The sequence below is a fragment of the Helianthus annuus genome, chromosome 3, assembly GCF_002127325.2.
Source record: "Helianthus annuus cultivar XRQ/B chromosome 3, HanXRQr2.0-SUNRISE, whole genome shotgun sequence".
NCBI classification, from domain to species: domain Eukaryota; kingdom Viridiplantae; phylum Streptophyta; class Magnoliopsida; order Asterales; family Asteraceae; genus Helianthus; species Helianthus annuus.
In genome coordinates, this window is record NC_035435.2 from 16,601,311 (window position 1) to 16,620,519 (window position 19,209).

The window sequence follows — 19,209 nt, forward strand, 5'->3', positions numbered from 1 at the left end:
CCACTACAAGCCAAATTAACAATGAAATCCCATGTCTAGTGATTTTATCCCACACTATATAATTAGTCAATATCATCAATGTCTTCCGACTTTCTCGTGGTTGGTAATAAGTCATTTTCATCCCACGCGCTGCTAGATAGTTTTTGAGAAGATGTGAAGCTACTAATTTATCTAACTACTGTTCTCCTTGGATTTTATAACTTCCCTTTTGAATCTGAACCACTTGTTTAGCTTCAATAATGGCTTCTACTTCATCTGCACCGGATCACTACGAGTATGATGTTTTTCTAAGCTTTAGAGGTAAAGACACCCGTAATTCTTTTACTGATCATCTTTATAAGGCGTTAGTTCAAGCAGGAATTAGAACTTTCAGGGACGACAATGAAATCCATGAAGGTCAAGAACTAAAGGCCAAAATCAAGAGATCAATAAGAAAATCTAGCACTTCTATAATCGTATTTTCAGAGAACTTTGCGAATTCAAGATGGTGCCTCGATGAGCTCTCGTTGATCCTCAGGCAAAAGAGTAAGGGCGACCATTTTGTTTTACCGGTGTTTTATGGCGTTGATCCTTCAGATGTCAGGAACCACAGAGGAAGTTTCACGGTTGAAGCAAAAGAGGGAGCTGAAGGTATGAAATGGACAGAGGTAAATGTGAAACGATGGAAAGCAGCCTTAACAGAGGTTGCTGATTTGAAGGGGATGATTGTTTTAGGGTATGCTTCAATTTCTGTTTATACATACTTATATATCTCTTTGCATATTTGATTTGAAACAGTTAGAGAAGTAATAATGAATTTCTTGATCTGTGTGTGAACTTTTCCTTCTTTTGGTCTAGGTATGAAACAACCTTTATTCAAAGGGTGTGCCTATTGGCACACTAAAGTGCCTATTGGCACACCAAACCCTAGCAAAATTACGGTTTATCTACGCAGCGTATTGGTCAATACGTAGCGTATATGGTTAACCCTCTACGCTACGTATTGACCAATACGCTGCGTAGATAAACCATGGATCTCAGTGCCTGAAAACCAATCATTGCACAGAAAACAAGGGTCATATACGCTGCGTATAGGTCTATACGCAGCGTATATAAACCATTAGATTTTTTTTGGTCATTTTGGTAGGTTTGAGGGATCATTTTTTCACAAAGTTTAAATACGCTACGTATTGACCTCTAAGCAGCGTATATAAACTTCTAAAAATGTCTTTTATACCCTTGTGTTGAGGCTATACGAAGCCAAATACAAGGGTAGTTGTGTCATTTTTTTTGTCTCATACGCTGCGTAGGGACCTCTAAGGAGCGTATACAAAGCTCCATTTTTGTATTTTTTTTATTGTGTATTCCTTTTTTTATTTATAAAAAAAGAAAACTATTTATAAAAAAACAATATTATTGGTAAATAATACAAATATAAATTATAAATTATAAAATAAAAAATAATATAAATATTATGAATTATAAAAATTAAAAAGAAAATTATTTATAAAAAAACAATATTATTGGTAAATAATACAAATATATTGTTTTGTTATCGTTTAAATTAAATTATCGTATTCCTTTGTTTATTTATGAAAAAAAGAAAATTATTTATAAAAAAACAATATTATTCGTAAATAATACAAGTATATTATATTGTTATCGTTTAAATTAAATTATCTTATCATATTGCATTGTATCGTATCGTATTGCATCATATCGTATCGAATAGTGTATAGTATATAAGTCTCGTATAGAGGCCCATACGGGTGTTATTGTATAGTATAGTATCGTATCGTATCGTATCGTATCGTACAGTGTAGTATAAGTCTCGTATAGGTTTTCTATAGGTCTTGTATATGCATATAGGATTAGACGGAACCTAAACCACACCTATACGATACGATATCACACTTATAGGCTTATACGAGGTTAATACGTGACCTAGACCACACCTATACGATACAATATCACACTTATGGGCTTATACGAGGTCAATACGTGACCTATACGACGCTATACGATACGATATCACACTTATAGGCTTATACGAGGTCAATACTTGACCTATACTACGTTATACGATACGATATCACATTTATAGGCTTATACGAGGTCAATACGTGACCTATACTACACCTATACGATACAATATCACACTTATAGGCTTATACGAGGTCAATACGTGACCTATACGACGCTATACGATACAATATCACACTTATAGGCTTATACGAGGTCAATACGTGACCTATACTACGTTATGCGATACGATATCACACTTATAGGCTTATACGAGGTCAATACGTGACCTATACTACACCTATACGATACGATATCACACTTATAGGCTTATACGAGGTCAATACGTGACCTATACGACGCAATACAATACGATATCACACTTATAGGCTTATACGAGGTCAATACGTGACCTATACTACGTTATACGATACAATATCAGACTTATAGGCTTATACGAGGTCAATACGTGACCTATACTACACCTATACGATACGATATCACACTTATAGGCTTATACGAGGTCAATACGTGACCTATACGACGCTATACGATACGATATCACACTTATAGGCTTATACGAAGTCAATACGTGACCTATACTACGTTATACGATACAATATCACACTTATAGGCTTATACGACGTCAATACGTGACCTATACTACACCTATACGACACGATATCTTACTTATAGTCTTATACGAGGTCAATACGGGACCTAAACCACACCTATACGATACGATATCACACTTATAGGTTTATACGAGGTCAATATGGGACCTAATATTTGTATTATTTTTAATTCTTATAATTCATAATATTTGTATTGTTTTTTTATAAATAAACATGGAAATACCCCAAAATACACACAATTAATTTACTTTTTTTTTTATAAATAAACAAATGAATACACAATAAAAAAATACAAAAATGGAGCTTTATATACGATCCTTAGAGGTCCCTACGCAGCGTATGAGATAAAAATGACACAACTACCCTTGTATTTGGCTTCGTATAGCCTCAACACATGGATATAAAAGACATTTTCAGACCTTTATATACGCTCCTTAGAGGTCTATACGCAACGTATATATATACAATAAGGGTTAAAAAGATAATTTAACCACATGTTTGGGGTTAAAAATAAAAACTACCCTTTATATACGCTGCGTGTAGACCTATACGCAGCGTATATAAAGGTTTGAAAATGTCTTTTATACCCTTGTCTTGAGGCTATACGAAACCAAATACAAGGGTAGTTGTTTCGTTTTTGTCTCATGCGCTGCGTAGGGACCTCTAAGGAGCGTATATAAAGCTCCATTTTTGTATTTTTGTATTGTGTATTCCTTTGTTTATTTATAAAAAAAAGAAAATTATTTATAAAAAAAACAATATTATTGGTAAATAATATAAACTAGGTTGTTGTCATAGGCCGCGCGTTGCGGCGGCAACATCTTAGTTGTTGCGACGTCTTAGTTGTTTATAATTGCGGACATTATAGTCTTAAAAACATACAGTACTTCATGTTTTATGTTTACAGGAGTTGTACGACATACAATACCAGCGCATACCAATCTTGCTAGTGAAATTCTCTCGGGCAATGTGGGAGTCTAAAACAAATGACAAGTTGACAACATACAGTGGCAAATCAAGATATTAGGAAAACACATTAATACCCTATATGTATTTATTAAACTGTATAACTCTCAAATCCGTAATCTTAATATTTACCAAAACTTTATGTTACTATCAAACATATTAATATAAAATGATCTAATTTGAACTTAAAATTAAACTAAAACCTGTTTTTGAGATGGTAAATCCTTGTAAGAAACTTTTTGAGGAACACCACGGTTTTTAAACCTGGTTCTTCAATTGCAAGTTTGTCCATCTCACCCCCAACCTGTTATGCAAAAATAAAAATTAAATACACATATTTGAAGATATGAAAACAAAGAATGACTATGTGATGTAGACTTGCAAGTGTGGTTCAAGATGAAATATTACAATGATGCATTAGTTGCTCCTATATAGCTGAGTCCATATAATATTTTCTCAACGTCACTACCCTGCATAATAAAAATGGATCCATGATAAGTTCATAACCCTTTAAGTACATCTGACCAACTCAACTCATTTCACCTTTTCTTTTAGCTAATGTTTTGTGTTTACACATTTGACCCATCAAAGACAAATCGTTAGATATAATGAACCGCATTGTTGAAACTAAGTAAGCAGGTAGAAAAAAAGAAGATAAGCTTGAGGTTTAAAAAAGCAAGTAAAATGGGCCACATAGGTCAATCAGGTTGACCAAACCTGACTTGTTGCAAAAAGGTTACCCATTTTCACCCATTGCCCAATCCGCCAAGTATTCCAGCTCTACTAATTGTTGAAAACATTGCATCATAAGCACTCTTCTCACCAGGAAGATTTTCAGGATGTTTGGAACATATTCCTTCATCTACATCAAGTGTAGGGATGAACTCATCAATTAATTGGTGTGGTTTTTGATTCCCCACACCACATTTGGCTGCCGAATGTTCTAAGAGCTCAAGATCAGATCAGTGGGTTCAAATTTGACACCAATGGGAAGCCCAGACCACTACTCTACTGATACCTGCAATATGAAATATAATTAAAGTCATGCATGTCACATGAGTGATTAAAAAAGTTGGAATGATTTGTTAGACTTCTTACATCACTACTATCAATCCTGAAATGGCATCATGGTCAATCCTGAATTGCTCCAGTCAGTCTTTGACTTTATTTACCAAAGGCAGACTACAGGTTTCAACCTTTCATGCAATAGCTCTACCATCAACAATCTAACTTCTATAGTATTCAAAAGGAAAAGTTACATTAGTAGCAAAAATAGCTTCTTTTAAAAGAAATAGTATGATAATGTAGTAGCGCTCCCTAAAGAGCTATCATACTCCCTCACCTGGATGTGAAATCTCTTAAAACCTTTCATGAAATTACATCAAAACTCAATCACTTTAATTTTAGTTAAATACCTACAAATTTCTACCCCTCATTTTAATCTCCACATGACAATTATATTTCGTTAACAGTGTTTCTCCTATAACGCCTTTTGTTTACGTAGTGGTGAGTATAACCTTTCAAGTCCATAACACATGGTGATCAAAAGAATTTTTGATGTAGATTAAAATGAGGAAAAACAGTTTCTATGTATTATTTTTCTTTTTGATGTAATAAACTATAATAACATAGTTTTATTTTGGAAGGTTTCACATCAAAATAAGTTGCGTGATAACACCAAAAAGGTTGATAAATAAAATGACCAAACGATTCCGGTTCCAATTCCAGGCCTAAACAACCTTCAAGAAACATTAGAGGAAGACATTCAGTATTATTTATATAGTAAACAATTGCCAGAAAACTTTTGAGTGATTCAATCGATGATTCGATCAATTATCATGTGAACTTTTAATGTTTCGACTTTTTTTTTTGCTATTTAAAGAAACCCTCCAAAAAAGCATGTTGAAAATGCCAAGAAAATCCTTCAAATTGATTCAAGAAAATCTTTGTTCTTATTGTATATGTGTTTCTCTACCTCTACTAAAACGCCAACGGTTTGATAAACTATAGAAATGGAGTATTAACTATCTCAAAATCAATGTTCACATAAAAGTATAGGCAGCCGGTACACACACGTTTAATTTATTTTTCGTACGATGTATATGTATGATATCCAAATCAAATAAAATGCTAATACTGGATTTATTCGTCATCATACAAAAAATCGCACAGATAGAGATAACCAACAGTGTTTCAACGTAAACGAATCAATCGACTAAACACTAAAAATAATCGTACATCACGATCAATACAAAGCTATAGAAATTAAAATGCTAATAACATAAAAACAGTTACCTGCTCATTGTATGAAGGCAAAATCGAGGCTCGGCAAACCCGACTTTAAGGATGACACGCTGAGGAGATCTGGTGGTCAAATAGAAGGAGAACTTAGGGCTTGCGAAGGAGGAGATGGGTGCCAGGTTTGAGCGCAGTTGTTGTCATGCGATCGATTTCTGATTATCGATTTAGGGTTCAAGAAGAATGGAGACGTTTAATCGATTTGGTAAAGATGAAAGTTATGGAAAGAGGCGACGTGAAGAAGCCAATGACAGTTACACGTGTTTAAGGAAAATAATAAACAAATTCACCGACCTTTCATTTTAAGAATAAGGTAAATATAAATTTTAAAATAAAAAATAATATAAATATTATGAATTATAAAAATTAAAAAAGAAAATTATTTATAAAAAACAATATTATTGGTAAATAATACAAACATATTGTTTTGTTATCGTTTAAATTAAATTATCGTATTCCTTTGTTTATTTATAAAAAAAAATTATTTATAAGAAAACAATATTATTGGTAAATAATACAACTATATTATATTGTTATCGTTTAAATTAAATTATCTTATCGTATTGCATCGTATCGTATCGTATTGCATCATATCGTATCGTATAGTGTATAGTATCGTTTAAATTAAGTCTCGTATAGAGGCCTATACGGGTGTTATTGTATAGTATAGTATCGTATCGTATCGTATAGTGTAGTATAAGTCTCGTATAGGTTTTCTATAGGTCTTGTATATGCATATAGGATTAGACGGGACCTAAACCACACCTATACGATACGATATCACACTTATAGGCTTATACGAGGTTAATACGTGACCTAAACCACACCTATACGATACGATATCACACTTATAGGCTTATACGAGGTCAATACGTGACCTATACGACGCTATACGATACGATATCACACTTATAGGCTTATACGAGGTCAATACTTGACCTATACTACGTTATACGATACGATATCACACTTATAGGCTTATACGAGGTCAATACGTGACCTATACTACACCTATACGATACGATATCACACTTATAGGCTTATACCAGGTCAATACGTGACCTATACGACGTTATGCGATACGATATCACACTTATAGGCTTATACGAAGTCAATACGTGACATATACTACGTTATACGATACAATATCACACTTATAGGCTTATACGACGTCAATACGTGACCTATACTACACCTATACGACACGATATATCACTTATAGGCTTATACGAGGTCAATACGGGACCTAAACCACACCTATACGATACGATATCACGCTTATAGGCTTATACGAGGTCAATACGGGACCTAATATTTGTATTATTTTTAATTCTTATAATTCATAATATTTGTATTATTTTTAATAATATTGTTTTTTATAAATAAACATGGAAATACCCCAAAATACGCACAGTTAATTTACTTTTTTTTATAAATAAACAAAGGAATACACAATAAAAAATTTCAAAAATGGAGCTTTATATACGCTCCTTAGAGGTCCCTACGCAGCGTATGAGACAAAAATGACACAACTACCCTTGTATTTGGCTTCGTATAGCCTCAACACAAGGGTATAAAAGACATTTTCAGACCTTTATATACGCTCCTTAGAGGTCTATACGTAGCGTTTTTAAACTTTGTGAAAAAATGATCCTCAAACCTACCAAAATGACTCATAAAAATCTAATGGTTTATATACGGTTGCGTATAGACCTATACGCAGTGTATATAACCCTTGTTTTCTGTGCAATGATTGCTGATAAGGCTCTGAAATCCATGGTTTATATACGCTGAGTATAGCTCTATACGCAGCGTATAGAGGTAACCCTAAGTGTGCAGATAGACAAACTGGATGTGCAGATAGTTAGGGCCTATTCAAAATATTGTTGAAAGAATTTACTTTGAACTAAGATTAAAATTCAACAGTATTCCAACTGGTCTAACTGGAATAAAGACTCGAACTAAAGTTATTAATTCCTGGTTGAGATATGAACAACCTGGTTCTCCAGTTCTATCAATTTGCGGTATGGGAGGAAGTGGCAAGACAACACTTGCCAAACACATTTATTACTCAAACAAGCAACACTTTGAAGGAAGCAGTTTTCTTGAAGGGGTTGAGAAGCAACATGACGGTTTGCTTGGTGTACAAACGCAACTTCTCAGAGATATTTCGGGAAATAATAATATGTATATATCCAATGTTTACGAAGGAGCACTTCAGATTGAGAAGGCCATGCGTATGAATAGGTTGCTTATTGTTTTTGATGACATAGATGATAAAGACAAACTAAGTGCTTTATTTGGAACAAAGGTATTACATACACAAAGCAAGATCATCATAACAACAAGGCTTCTAAACATAGATACATGGAGTGGGTCCATATCATGGAAGTGCCATGTCCACAACATTGAATTGTTAAATCGTCATGAATCAATGGAGGTTTTAAGTTGTCATGCCTTTGGATCCAAAACTCCCATGGAAGGTTTCGAGGAACATGCAGTAAGGTTAGCACACTATTGTGGAGGAAATCCGCTAGCTTTTAAAGTATTGGGTTCTTCTTTATCTGATACTACTCAAGACCAATGGACAAGAAATGACATGATAGATGCTTGGAGAAGTAGAGTGGATTCACTAAATTCATTGGAAGGAGATATTGATCATAAAATCCAAGAAGTGCTACAAAAAAGTTTTGAATCCTTGCCATGTGACAGTCAAAAAGAGTTGTTTCTCCATATTGCTTGCTTGTTTGTTGGTGAGTACGCATCTCACGTGGAAAGGATATTGGAGAATGACTATCATGCCAAATCTGGGATGATGACCCTCACTAATAGATGCCTTCTCACAGTGTCAAGTGATGGTCTCAGACTGGTTGTGCATAAACTCCTTCAGGATATGTCAAGAAAGATAGTCCGTAACGAGTCTAGAGATCCTGCAAAACATAGTAGAGTCTGGCGTCATGACGAATATCTTATCGTTTGTTAAGAAAAGGAGATGTAAGATGCTTCTTATGTGTAACATTAAGCTCACTTCCCATTTCACAAACCTATTATTGCAAATAAGCATTATCTAATTTGATGTCTTTCTCAAACAGGGTTCAGAGACAATTGAAGGTCTTGCACTCGACATGAAAAAGTTGAAAGGAAGGAAGAGATTTGAGGTAAGTCAAATAAGTAAATTAATGGTTTATACTTCGTAAGTATTACAAGAATTTCTCAATATCATAATTTTCATACATTACTATGGATAGGAATTTGTCATTCATATTTCTCACAATTGTCTTCACCAATTGAGTAGTTGTTTAATGAAATAACCGATACGTAAATTATGATGGCCAACGGATCATAAACATAAATAACGAGATCAAGATAAGCACACGATAAATTGATAATGAACTACTGATTCGTATAGTAAGAGTTAAATGCCTGGTTGGTCCATGTGGTTTGCTATTTTTGCAGAGTTGGTCCCAAGGGTTTAAAAATTACAAAGTTGGTCCCAATAGTTGTAATTTTAATAAACTCGAGTGATCATTATCACTAACCTAAATTAAATTTCTCAGTTAACTATGTGAAAATTGCTTATTTATCCCTGAACAATTAAAAAAATTAAATAAAAGAGATGCCAGTTTATTTTACTAAAACACAAAAATACCTAGAGCCACACGTGAAAGTAAAAGAGATGTTTTATTGGGTGAGATTGATAATATGTTACAACTTACGGATAGTATGAAACGACAAAACACGAAGCCCTAACACTTGTGGGGGAGGAGGAGGTGGTGGGTCGAGGAGGTGGTGCATGAGTGGCCAGCTGAGGGTTATGAACACAGGTTGATAGATAAAGGAGTAAAGCTTTCATTCAACATTATTTTGAAACTTAATGAGTAAGAGGCTTACTGATTAATTCAGAGGTGTCCTATTAGTGAACCAAACACACTTAGGAGTTGTTTGTTTTAGTTCTTAATGTTGGAAATCAGGCCCCACAAACACACAAGAAACTCACGAACAAGAAGATTGTTTTACTGCTTATAACTTTCTTATTAAATTAGAATTGAGAGTACATCAAATAAACTAATACTATCCCCTATTTATAATAATAAACAACTAGAATATGCTAATTAAATCCCATAAGATCAGCCACCACTAACTTCATATTCACACGTTCAACCCCTTCTTTTGCGGTCAACCAAGACCAATTCTTCAACAACCTTCTGACCCATTCATGCAAAACCCGGTTTCGACCCGTAACCCATCAAGATTATCCAACATTCACCCCCATAATCTTGATGTCGGTTCTTGTTACTTGCTCGCATTCGCTCTTGCTCTTCTCGTTAACCCGCATTTGTTCTTGTTATTCTCATTAACCGCCATTCGTTCTTCATCTTCTTGTACTTGCTAAATGAACCACACGAGTTCGGTTGCTTGCTCACTCGCCTTTTGCAGCCCCATTCCACTGCAATTCGGTACTGTTTCATTACTGATTCAGCCGCGAAACTAGGCCCAGTAACTACCCGAACATGCTGCTACTTGCAATTTGCTTCTATTATTGGTCAATAATTATCACACCTGGATGCTTGCTTGCTTTCAAACTTTTTTCCTTCAATCCACCATAGCAGCCTCCGTTTATTTTGACTTGATAATCCTCACAAGTTAAAAGTTGCACCGACCCATTATAGAACCACCATCTTCAGCTTTGATTTTTTTATTCATACTTGTCACAAATAAATCTGAATCTCTATCTCTCTTCTTACCTACTTACTTCTCCTTTAAAAAATTCAATCATCAACACCCATCTTTCAATCGACCTTCTTCTTTATGTTTCTTCGCTCACTTTTTCTTATCCTTTTTTGTTCACACAGAACACAATATATCACACAGATTCACCTTCTCTTTTCCTTGCATGACACCACAACTAATATATTTTCTCTTGAGTACAAACTACGACCTTGGTCTCAACCAATCACAATCACACAGATTTTCTCTACTTGAATCAATAATCGCTGAACCACACAGGTTCTTATCTACTCTGACGCCTTCTATCACACAGATTCTTTTCGATCACACAGATCCATCGGTTCTTTCTCTAAACCACACTATAGGGTTTTCTTCTCTTGATCACAAAGATCTCCTTCTCACGCCTGCGACACACAGAGCAGGTATGTTTGATCACACAGATCGTTTTCTTCCTTTTGTTCACGTAGAACCATTCTTCTCTTCTTGTTCACCCCTGACCTCTTCTTACGGCTCACACAGAACCCTTCTTCGATCACTAAGATCGTCTTCGTCTCCGCGCGGTTCACTAAGAACTTCTCCTCGTCTTCTCCTGGCTCACTAAGAACCATATTTTGTTCACTAAGAACCTCTCCTTTTCTTCTTTCTGTCGACGGTAATCACCGCCACAAAACCTGCTGCTCTCTTGCTTTTTTTTTTTCGAACTTCCACAACCGCTTGTGGACTTCACTCATCTACGCTAACACCACTGTTCTCTAGTTCTGTCTTGTTCTCTCTATCTTCTCACCCCCCGCAGTTTAGAGGGACTGCTCCCCTCTCCCCGGAAGGACGACTCTCAAAACGGCTCCACCGTCTTCACCCGAAAGACACTCTCAAACCCGCACTCTCAAAACGCCCCTCGTTTCGACCTCGCTCTGATACCAAATGTTGGAAATCAGGCCCCACAAACACACAAGAAACTCACGAACAAGAAGATTGTTTTACTGCTTATAACTTTCTTATTAAATTAGAATTGAGAGTACATCAAATAAACTAATACTATCCCCTATTTATAATAATAAACAACTAGAATATGCTAATTAAATCCCATAAGATCAGCCACCACTAACTTCATATTCACACGTTCAACCCCTTCTTTTGCGGTCAACCAAGACCAATTCTTCAACAACCTTCTGACCCATTCATGCAAAACCCGGTTTCGACCCGTAACCCATCAAGATTATCCAACACTTAATAGGCTTTTAATGGTTTACGCCTCTTACTGGTTCAACACTTAGTGGTTTAGACTGGCTGTTTCGCGAGCAGATATTTGAATGGTTCATACATTTGCCTCTGAATGGTTACACATTATATTGAGTCTGAATGGTTAAGACCTCTTATCTATCTGAATTGCTCAGCCATTTTCATCTGAATGGTTAAACATTATACTGGTTCTTAATGATTTAGACCTCTTACTCTTACTGGTTTAGCACTTTATGATTCAGACCTGTTAATGGTTCAGCACTTACCTATTTAGAAGTTGTCAAACAACCCCTTAATTACATTGATCTTAAAATGCTTCAGCACCTTAACTTGAATTATTGCGCAAACCTCACGTCTCTCCCATGTCTCCCAAGTACGTTAAAGGAGTTGAATATAAGTTGGTGTACATCACTGGAGAGAATAACATTCCAATCAGCTCGGTTCACACTAGAGAAGTTTGATTATGAAGGTTGTTTCAAACTGTGTGAGATCGAAGGCCTTTTTAAGTTAGTATCCATAGCAAAACTTGATGAAGCAGAACTGGGACATATGCAATGGATTAAAGTGTATCAAGATCATAAGGTGGACCTGGTTGGTGATGTGATTACAGAAGGCAGAACCTTTAATGTCCAGGTTATTTCTCTCTCTCAAATATCCAGCAAATTTTATACGTGACGAAGTAATTGAATTTGACGAAGCAATTGAATTTTGTGTGCAAGAATCCAGCAAAATTGTTTCAATATATAAATAAGTAAAAGATTTTTTTGTGTGCAATATAGATGTTATATGAATATGGTATAAGAAGCACCTATTTGCAAGGCATAAAGGATCAACGCATGTTGAAACATGAGTATACATCATCATCCAGATTCTTATCCTTTCGTGTTCCTTTGCATCCAAAGAAGAATAGGATCCAAGGATTGGATGTAACGTTCTTATACAGATCACCAAGTGAGGAGGATAGAGATATGATGCCTCCTCTTGCCAAAATCAGTAACAACAGCAAGGGAATTACTTGGGTATACAACCCTGTTGTGTTTTGTGAACCCGGAGTTGATGAAGATGTTGTGTGGTTAAGTTATTGGCCAATCGGAGACATATTAGACGTTGGTGATGAAGTTCATGTGAATATATTTTTGGATAAAAAAGTGTTGATAGTAAGCGAGTGTGGTGCGAGCCTTGTGTATACGGATGATGGTAAAGTAGAGGACGGAGAAAAGTGTGAACAGATTAAAGGGAAAGAAGTGATTGGAGGAGATCTATCTGAATTAGAGGTCACCAAAGGAGGCTACTATCTTTGCCGCATTAATTTCTTCCTGTCAAGGACCCGTGATGTGTTGAAAAGGTTGTTTGGTGATAACAGTCTATATACAGGTAAGTGATTGTGGATGTTTAGTTGATATTAAGCTGCAAATAACTATAACACACATTGTCATAGATTCACAAAGATGGAGACCATCTTCTCAACCAGTAACAGCAGTGTATGAGGAGGTGAATTCTTTTCGGAATTACAAGCGCTATGTAAGTATATATCTTTATCTTTCTTCTTGTCGCGAATCACCATCATTTTCATGTGATACAAATAATGTTTTTTTATGTGACATGGAGGTCAATGGTTTCGGTCGTGGAAACAACCTCTTGCAGAAATGCAGGGTAAGGATGTGTACATGTGGCCCAAGTTGGACCGACACCTTGGACCCACGCATGCGGGAGACTCGGTCTTTCCTTTTCATATCAAAGTTTTAATATCCTTTTCTTTTCATTTCTTTTATTTATATATTTATTTATATAAGGCGATATGTTGACGTGAAAAGTCATCTGATGTCATTTGACTGGCGTTGAGCTGGAAAAAGCACAAAAAGATTAGGCATTTGACCTGTAAAAAGTCATTTTTCTTAATTTTTAGGTATTAAGAGAGTTTAGATTTTGATTTAATGTGTCATAAATGATTTTGTCATTATTTTAGTTATGCGGAATTAAAAGAGACCATCGTTCAATATCTTATTGATTTTTAATTTGGTTGTTTGATCATATTTTTCTATGTAAATCTCAGAAAATTGAAGTTGAGTTGGGAGTAAACTTTAATAGTGAAAGTGAAACTGACAAGATAGAGAAGGCGGTATCGAGTCTTGTGGGTATTGAATCTGTTTCCACCCACAAAGAAATAGGAAGACTATTTGTTGTCGGGCCTATTGATCTTCAACAGTGTCAGGTACTTAACCTGATTTAACTTCCATCAAATTCTTCTAAGTATTGATAAAGCTCTGGATTTGACTACTGACTTGTCGTCTCCGTGATATAAGCAGCGGAATCAGTCAACCCGAGCCTATTGCCATGACTTACCATCCCCCATTTTCACATCTCTTGACCCAGGCCCGCCGTTTGCCTGTTCCTCGTAAGCAGGGGTGAGTGGAAATGGAAGTGCTATGTGTTAATGGATTCCCACATGACGATATTATTAGAGCTAGTGGGATCGTCCCGTAAATCTTTGTGAGACTGACCCGACAAGCTCCAACCATGGGTCCATCAAAACCATGATTCCTAAACCAAAACAACTTTTCTGGTACTTACCAAATTTTCATGCATCTATGATAAGACTCTACCATGTCAGCTATCATCTGGGTCTAACGGTCCCGATTCAATTACCTTGACCCAGTCAATCAAGAGAAATTATAGGGTTGAATTAGTGTGGGTTGAATGCTATTGGAGTCAAAGTCCAGAGGAGAGTTAAAGGGCTGAATTTAGCGGCTGAGTTTAGAATTAGTAACTTCTCTATTTTTTAACTTAAGTATTCTATTTCTATTCTTTTTTCCTATGCCTTGTTAAATTAGTAACTTCTCTATTTTTTTACTTAAGTATGCCTTGTTTTAGAATTAGTAACTTCTCTATTTTTTTTTATTTAAGTATTCCATTTCTATTCTATTTTCAATAAATGAGTCAATTATTTTCTGGTATCTATCATTTGGTTCCATTGGAAAAGGCAAAGACGACCAGAAACCCAAAGATTACTGAGAAATTATCGCTACTCAATTAGCATCCATTGGAGCGCGTTTCAATTTTTGTAGCCATGAAGAATGATGTTTGAAGAAACACGGAACTAATTTCAGAGTTAATTAGTTTGATTTATGTTTCAAACATGAGGGTTAATCTTCTTTAACTTTCCTGAGCTCCGTGATGATTCGATCTTCCTGCAAAACAGAACACTGTTAGCTCGTTAAGAGGGGAATATGGGGGTTTCCCTCTTAACCAGACTCCGGCGTGAGAGTAAGTATCTGCTTTGAGGAAATAAGCGTGTTTAAAGTGTGAGAGTGAAGAGAGCAGAATGGATTAACCTGTGCATGAAGGTCCTCTGTTTATAGCCGGAGAGGTGTAAGAAGAGATGGGCTGATGGGCCTTGGGCCGGAAGGCGACAACAGAGAATATCCTTCTTGTCTCACTGGTATCGACCGTTAGTGCCTTCTAAAAGATCTCTGGTGCTGGCGCACCTTGATTGGAGCCACGTGTCCTTGTTGTCGGCCTCGTTATCCCTCTGCGATCAGCAGGTAAGTGGAGATCATAGGGCAGGTGTCGCCGCCCCCTGATTGGTGCCACGTAAACGTCCTTGTGTACTTATTGTCTCCTGCACGTCAGACGATCGTGGAGCACGATAGAGCACAGCCTGGTGGACGCTGATTGGCTCTTTCTTCTGCCACTTGTACCTGTGTACTTTCTGAAGTGGCCTTGCGCTCTAACTCCTGCGCGACCCTTGCTGAGCACGTAACTAGCCCGTGTAGGGTTATAGGTGCTGAAGGCTTTTATTCAGAATGCTAAGTGTTGAAACTGATGTTCTCTCTTGTTTGAACCTCGCGCGAGGTAAGTCTTTGTTTAAGTAACCCGCGCGAGGCTAAGATTGATCAGCTTGTTAAATAAGGAGTATGGTCCAGCGCGCGACCTGAAAAAGGTTTTCGCTGCTTTTTGGGACCATACCTCTTCAAGTCTCCCCAGTCCAGTGCTGCACCATGCGCGAAGTAAATGGTTGGAGCTCTGGACTTAGAAAAAAGAAAGTGCTAACTGTGAGAAATGCTTGCTTGATTATTGTGGGCTACGCGCGTGTAAGTGTTTGTCAGTTACTACGGCGAGACTACTGGATTTGGCTGTTGATGGTTCTTTGCTTTTGGGTGTTAGCGCGCAGGTTTCATTGGATGATTGTGAATGCTGCGCGGCCTGGGTAACTTCTGCATGAAGTTTGTAGTAATTTTGAGCGGGAAAAACCTCGAAATTTAAATTCTGACAGGTTGGTGCGAAATGTCGTTGATGGCGACGTTTGAGTTGACTGCTGACAGGGTCATCATCAAGCTGTCCCTGACGGTTCGGCTTTCCGTCAGGCGAGTGAGACCCACACGCGCGTGGTAACCATCACTCCGAGAATCCCGCCTTATGTGGCGGCTCCTAATAGGTTACGCGCACGGTGAATTTGGCACGTTTACCCATCGCATTAAATGCGATGGGTATATATAGTCGACGAGGGGAGAGAGGAAAACAAAAACTTCTTTTGTCTTTCCTTTTTCTCTCTGAAATCTTCAAAACTTCTTCAAATCTTCAGAGACTTTGCAGCAGATCTTCAAGTTTTTCTTGAACAGATCTTCAAGTTTCCCAGAAGTCCGAAGATATTTGACCTGTTCTTGTTTCCTTTGTATACATGGCTGAAGAAGGATCTCAACATGAAGAAGGTCCGGTCCCCGTCCTTAAATGGGATCAGGGCCTATTCGAACAAATTACTCGTGGGTTCCGGTTTCCACCGTAGTGGGATGCATAGTATCCCGGCAGGGTCAGACTGCCGCCGACGCACCGCCGGGGTATATAACCCTTTTTGAAGACTTCTATCTTCAAGGAAACTTCTGGTTGCCAGCGACGGAGTTCCTATCGCATATCCTTCATTATTATGGCTTTCATCTATCCCAGATGAGTCCACCCGGTATGGTGAGGGTGAGACACTTTGAGTTTTTATGCCGATCCCATGATATAGAGCCTACTGTGGAGAGGTTTAGGGTATTCTATCAGCTGATTAGGAACATGGGATTCTACTCCTTTGGCAACCGGGGGTCTGCCAAGAAGATCCTGCTTAACCCTCCGAAGAGTTTCCACGACTAGAAACAGAAATTTTTCTTCATTAGAGAGGAGGTTATCCCGATAGCCATGATCTTCCGCGCGTCGGACACGATCGAGAAGGAGGAGCTACCGATTCCAAAGGGAGAAGCCTGGTATTTAAAGTTGACTGCGACGCCAAACTAGATTTTTGGTGAAAACGTCTTTGTTGCGGCGCAGATGAGTGACCAGTGGCCAGCGGAAAGCAATGAAGTGCCCGTGTTGAAGTTTCAAGATAGAGATTAGTTAATTCTTTAATTACTTCTTCTTTTTGTAATTCAATTGCGCCTGATTGTTGATTTTTAATACAGAGGCACATCTCTATCAAGCTGCTTTCCCCACCTTTGGTGGATCCATGGGGGTGCGCCCGCTGGAACCAGGGGAGCAATATTGGTATGAACGCATCAAAGGTCACTTCCTATATCCCCCTACTAGAGCTTTTGCCAATCCTTCTACTGCAACTGAAGGTGCGCATCTACCTAATCCCAGGCCCTTGCGAGCTAAGTCTGTAGGGTCTTCAAATGGGGGAGCTAAGTGTAACGCCCTGCTTTTTCATACTTTCCATAATTAGAAAGCTCGCCTTGTAATGCTATTTTTGGAAAGCTTGTATTATTGTAGTCGTCTTTTCGTTGTAAAATCCGAGACTTGGATCATAAATAAAATTCGTATTTCTTTAAATTCACCTTCTACATATTCATACATGTTCATACGTTCGAATTCATTGTACATCGAATCCTTATTTGTAATTCATACTCATACGATACTTATTCACGATACATGTCCATGCTTGTCCTTAAATTGTTGATACTTAAAACCCCCTAATAATATGCTTATTTATACAATGATTAATCATCTAATATGTGACATATACTTGTCACTTACAAACATGTTACATACTTATACATTACACTTTTTACCTAGTTAAATCATGTTTTATTTCATATTTTACCTTGTTACAAGTTAGGGGAAACATTGTTGCATATTATTACACAACTTATTTAACAAAATTACTCATTATAATGTTTTAAAAATAAAAAAATAAAGAAATATGGCAGCCCCAATTCAGCAAAATTCAGCCCCATAAGGTTGGGTTTTGTGGGCTTGTTTCAAGGTTTAACCCCTTCTAAACACTTCCAAAGCCCAACCCATTGAAACCCTAGTACTTCCCCCTATAAATACCACTTATAACCAGCCTCCCTACCACTTTTGCAACACTAAAAACTCTCAAAACATCCTTCAAACCGTAGCTGAAAGCAAGGGTTTGAGCAGATTGACACCTCTTCACGAAAATGAGCATAACTCACTCAATTCTTATCCGATTCACTCGATTCTTTTTGCTACTTCTTTTTATTGACCTTAGCTACGTTTCCATGGTTTTCCCTGGAAAATCAGAGCCTGGAACGTCACCAAAAGGTCTCCAAAGTTGACTGATTTTTCTGTTCATGTTTCAATCTTTGATAAACTTGTTTAAACTTGAGGAAACTCATCTTAAACCTATGTCCTTATGCTTATAACCACATCTATGGTTAGTTAGGCTTAAAAACAAGGTTGAGACATTCAAAAATCAGAGGTATAAACCTCACAAACTTTCTGTTTTGTTCAAGGGTTTAACCCACAAGTGATGTTCAAATTCAAGACTTGATGTTTGTGTGATTTAGGATTAACTTGGGTTATCCTACTTAAAAATCCACACATTACTTGATGATTTCTCTTAGATTAGTGTTTAATATTCTTGTATTATTTATAGTTCATGACCCTCCTTGTATGTTTTTACATCAAGTGTAGTGGTGAACCATAAGAGGTACCTAAATGGAAGCTTGTTCTTCCTACCTCCTACATGAATTCTATGACACAATAAAGGTACCTAAATGAAGATTTATCTTCTACCTCATGATTGACTAATGGACTAAATAATACATATAATACTTATACATATATATATACTATTCGAACCCTTGATGATGGACTTGTGTTCATTCGTCAAGATATCAGAATAACATCATCTAAGACATAAGACTTGTTACGATTCTAATGAGTATATTACTCATGAAAACATTAACCCTTGAGGTTTCATAGTGTCAAGAACAAGTACTTGGTGTTAAAGGATGATTACTTTCGAACACCTATATTCTTGTGTTTTAACTTCCTAAATCCCTACACGAACATATTCAACCTTCTAACCTCATCAACTTCGTCACATTGGATAATCGGAAAGCAT

At 36.9% G+C, this 19,209-nt stretch overlaps 2 protein-coding genes across 5 annotated transcripts; both read left to right on the forward strand.

The window, feature by feature from the left end:
- The first annotated feature begins 111 nt into the window (after positions 1-111).
- LOC110927551 (disease resistance protein RUN1-like) lies at positions 112-9,633 on the forward strand. 2 transcript variants are annotated; one of them, XM_035987411.1, is made up of 4 exons: positions 112-715; positions 838-852; positions 7,773-8,894; positions 8,993-9,633. In XM_035987411.1, exons 1-3 carry the CDS (start codon positions 240-242, stop codon positions 8,881-8,883), a joined length of 1,602 nt encoding a protein of 533 aa, XP_035843304.1. In that variant the 5' UTR covers positions 112-239; the 3' UTR covers positions 8,884-8,894; positions 8,993-9,633. The 2 variants fall into 2 exon arrangements, with proteins under 2 accessions (XP_035843304.1, XP_022026811.2); XM_022171119.2 differs by lacking the exon at positions 838-852 and having other exon boundaries at positions 7,827-8,894.
- Positions 9,634-10,572: 939 nt separating this feature from the next.
- Positions 10,573-14,746, forward strand: LOC110928694. 3 transcript variants are annotated; one of them, XM_035987412.1, is made up of 6 exons: positions 10,573-12,500; positions 12,647-13,241; positions 13,306-13,388; positions 13,476-13,520; positions 13,921-14,079; positions 14,174-14,746. In XM_035987412.1, the coding sequence occupies exons 1-6, from the start codon at positions 12,180-12,182 to the stop codon at positions 14,264-14,266; spliced, it is 1,296 nt and encodes a 431-aa protein (XP_035843305.1). In that variant the 5' UTR covers positions 10,573-12,179; the 3' UTR covers positions 14,267-14,746. The 3 variants fall into 3 exon arrangements, 2 of the variants coding, with proteins under 2 accessions (XP_035843305.1, XP_022027421.1); XR_004888323.1 differs by lacking the exon at positions 14,174-14,746 and having other exon boundaries at positions 13,476-13,773; positions 13,921-13,994; XM_022171729.2 differs by lacking the exon at positions 13,476-13,520 and having other exon boundaries at positions 14,174-14,743.
- The last annotated feature ends 4,463 nt before the right edge of the window (positions 14,747-19,209 follow it).

What these genes read in the sequence shown, in the direction of transcription:
- LOC110927551 (XM_035987411.1), top strand. Translation starts at nt 240, where the DNA reads ATGGCTTCTACTTCATCTGCACCGGATCACTACGAGTATGATGTTTTT.
- LOC110928694 (XM_035987412.1), top strand. Translation starts at nt 12,180, where the DNA reads ATGCTTCAGCACCTTAACTTGAATTATTGCGCAAACCTCACGTCTCTC. An exon ending in TTCGGAATTACAAGCGCTAT is followed by an intron (nt 13,389 to 13,475) that starts GTAAGTATATAT and finishes TGTGACATGGAG; the next exon opens with GTCAATGGTTTCGGTCGTGG. An exon ending in ACCTCTTGCAGAAATGCAGG is followed by an intron (nt 13,521 to 13,920) that starts GTAAGGATGTGT and finishes TGTAAATCTCAG; the next exon opens with AAAATTGAAGTTGAGTTGGG.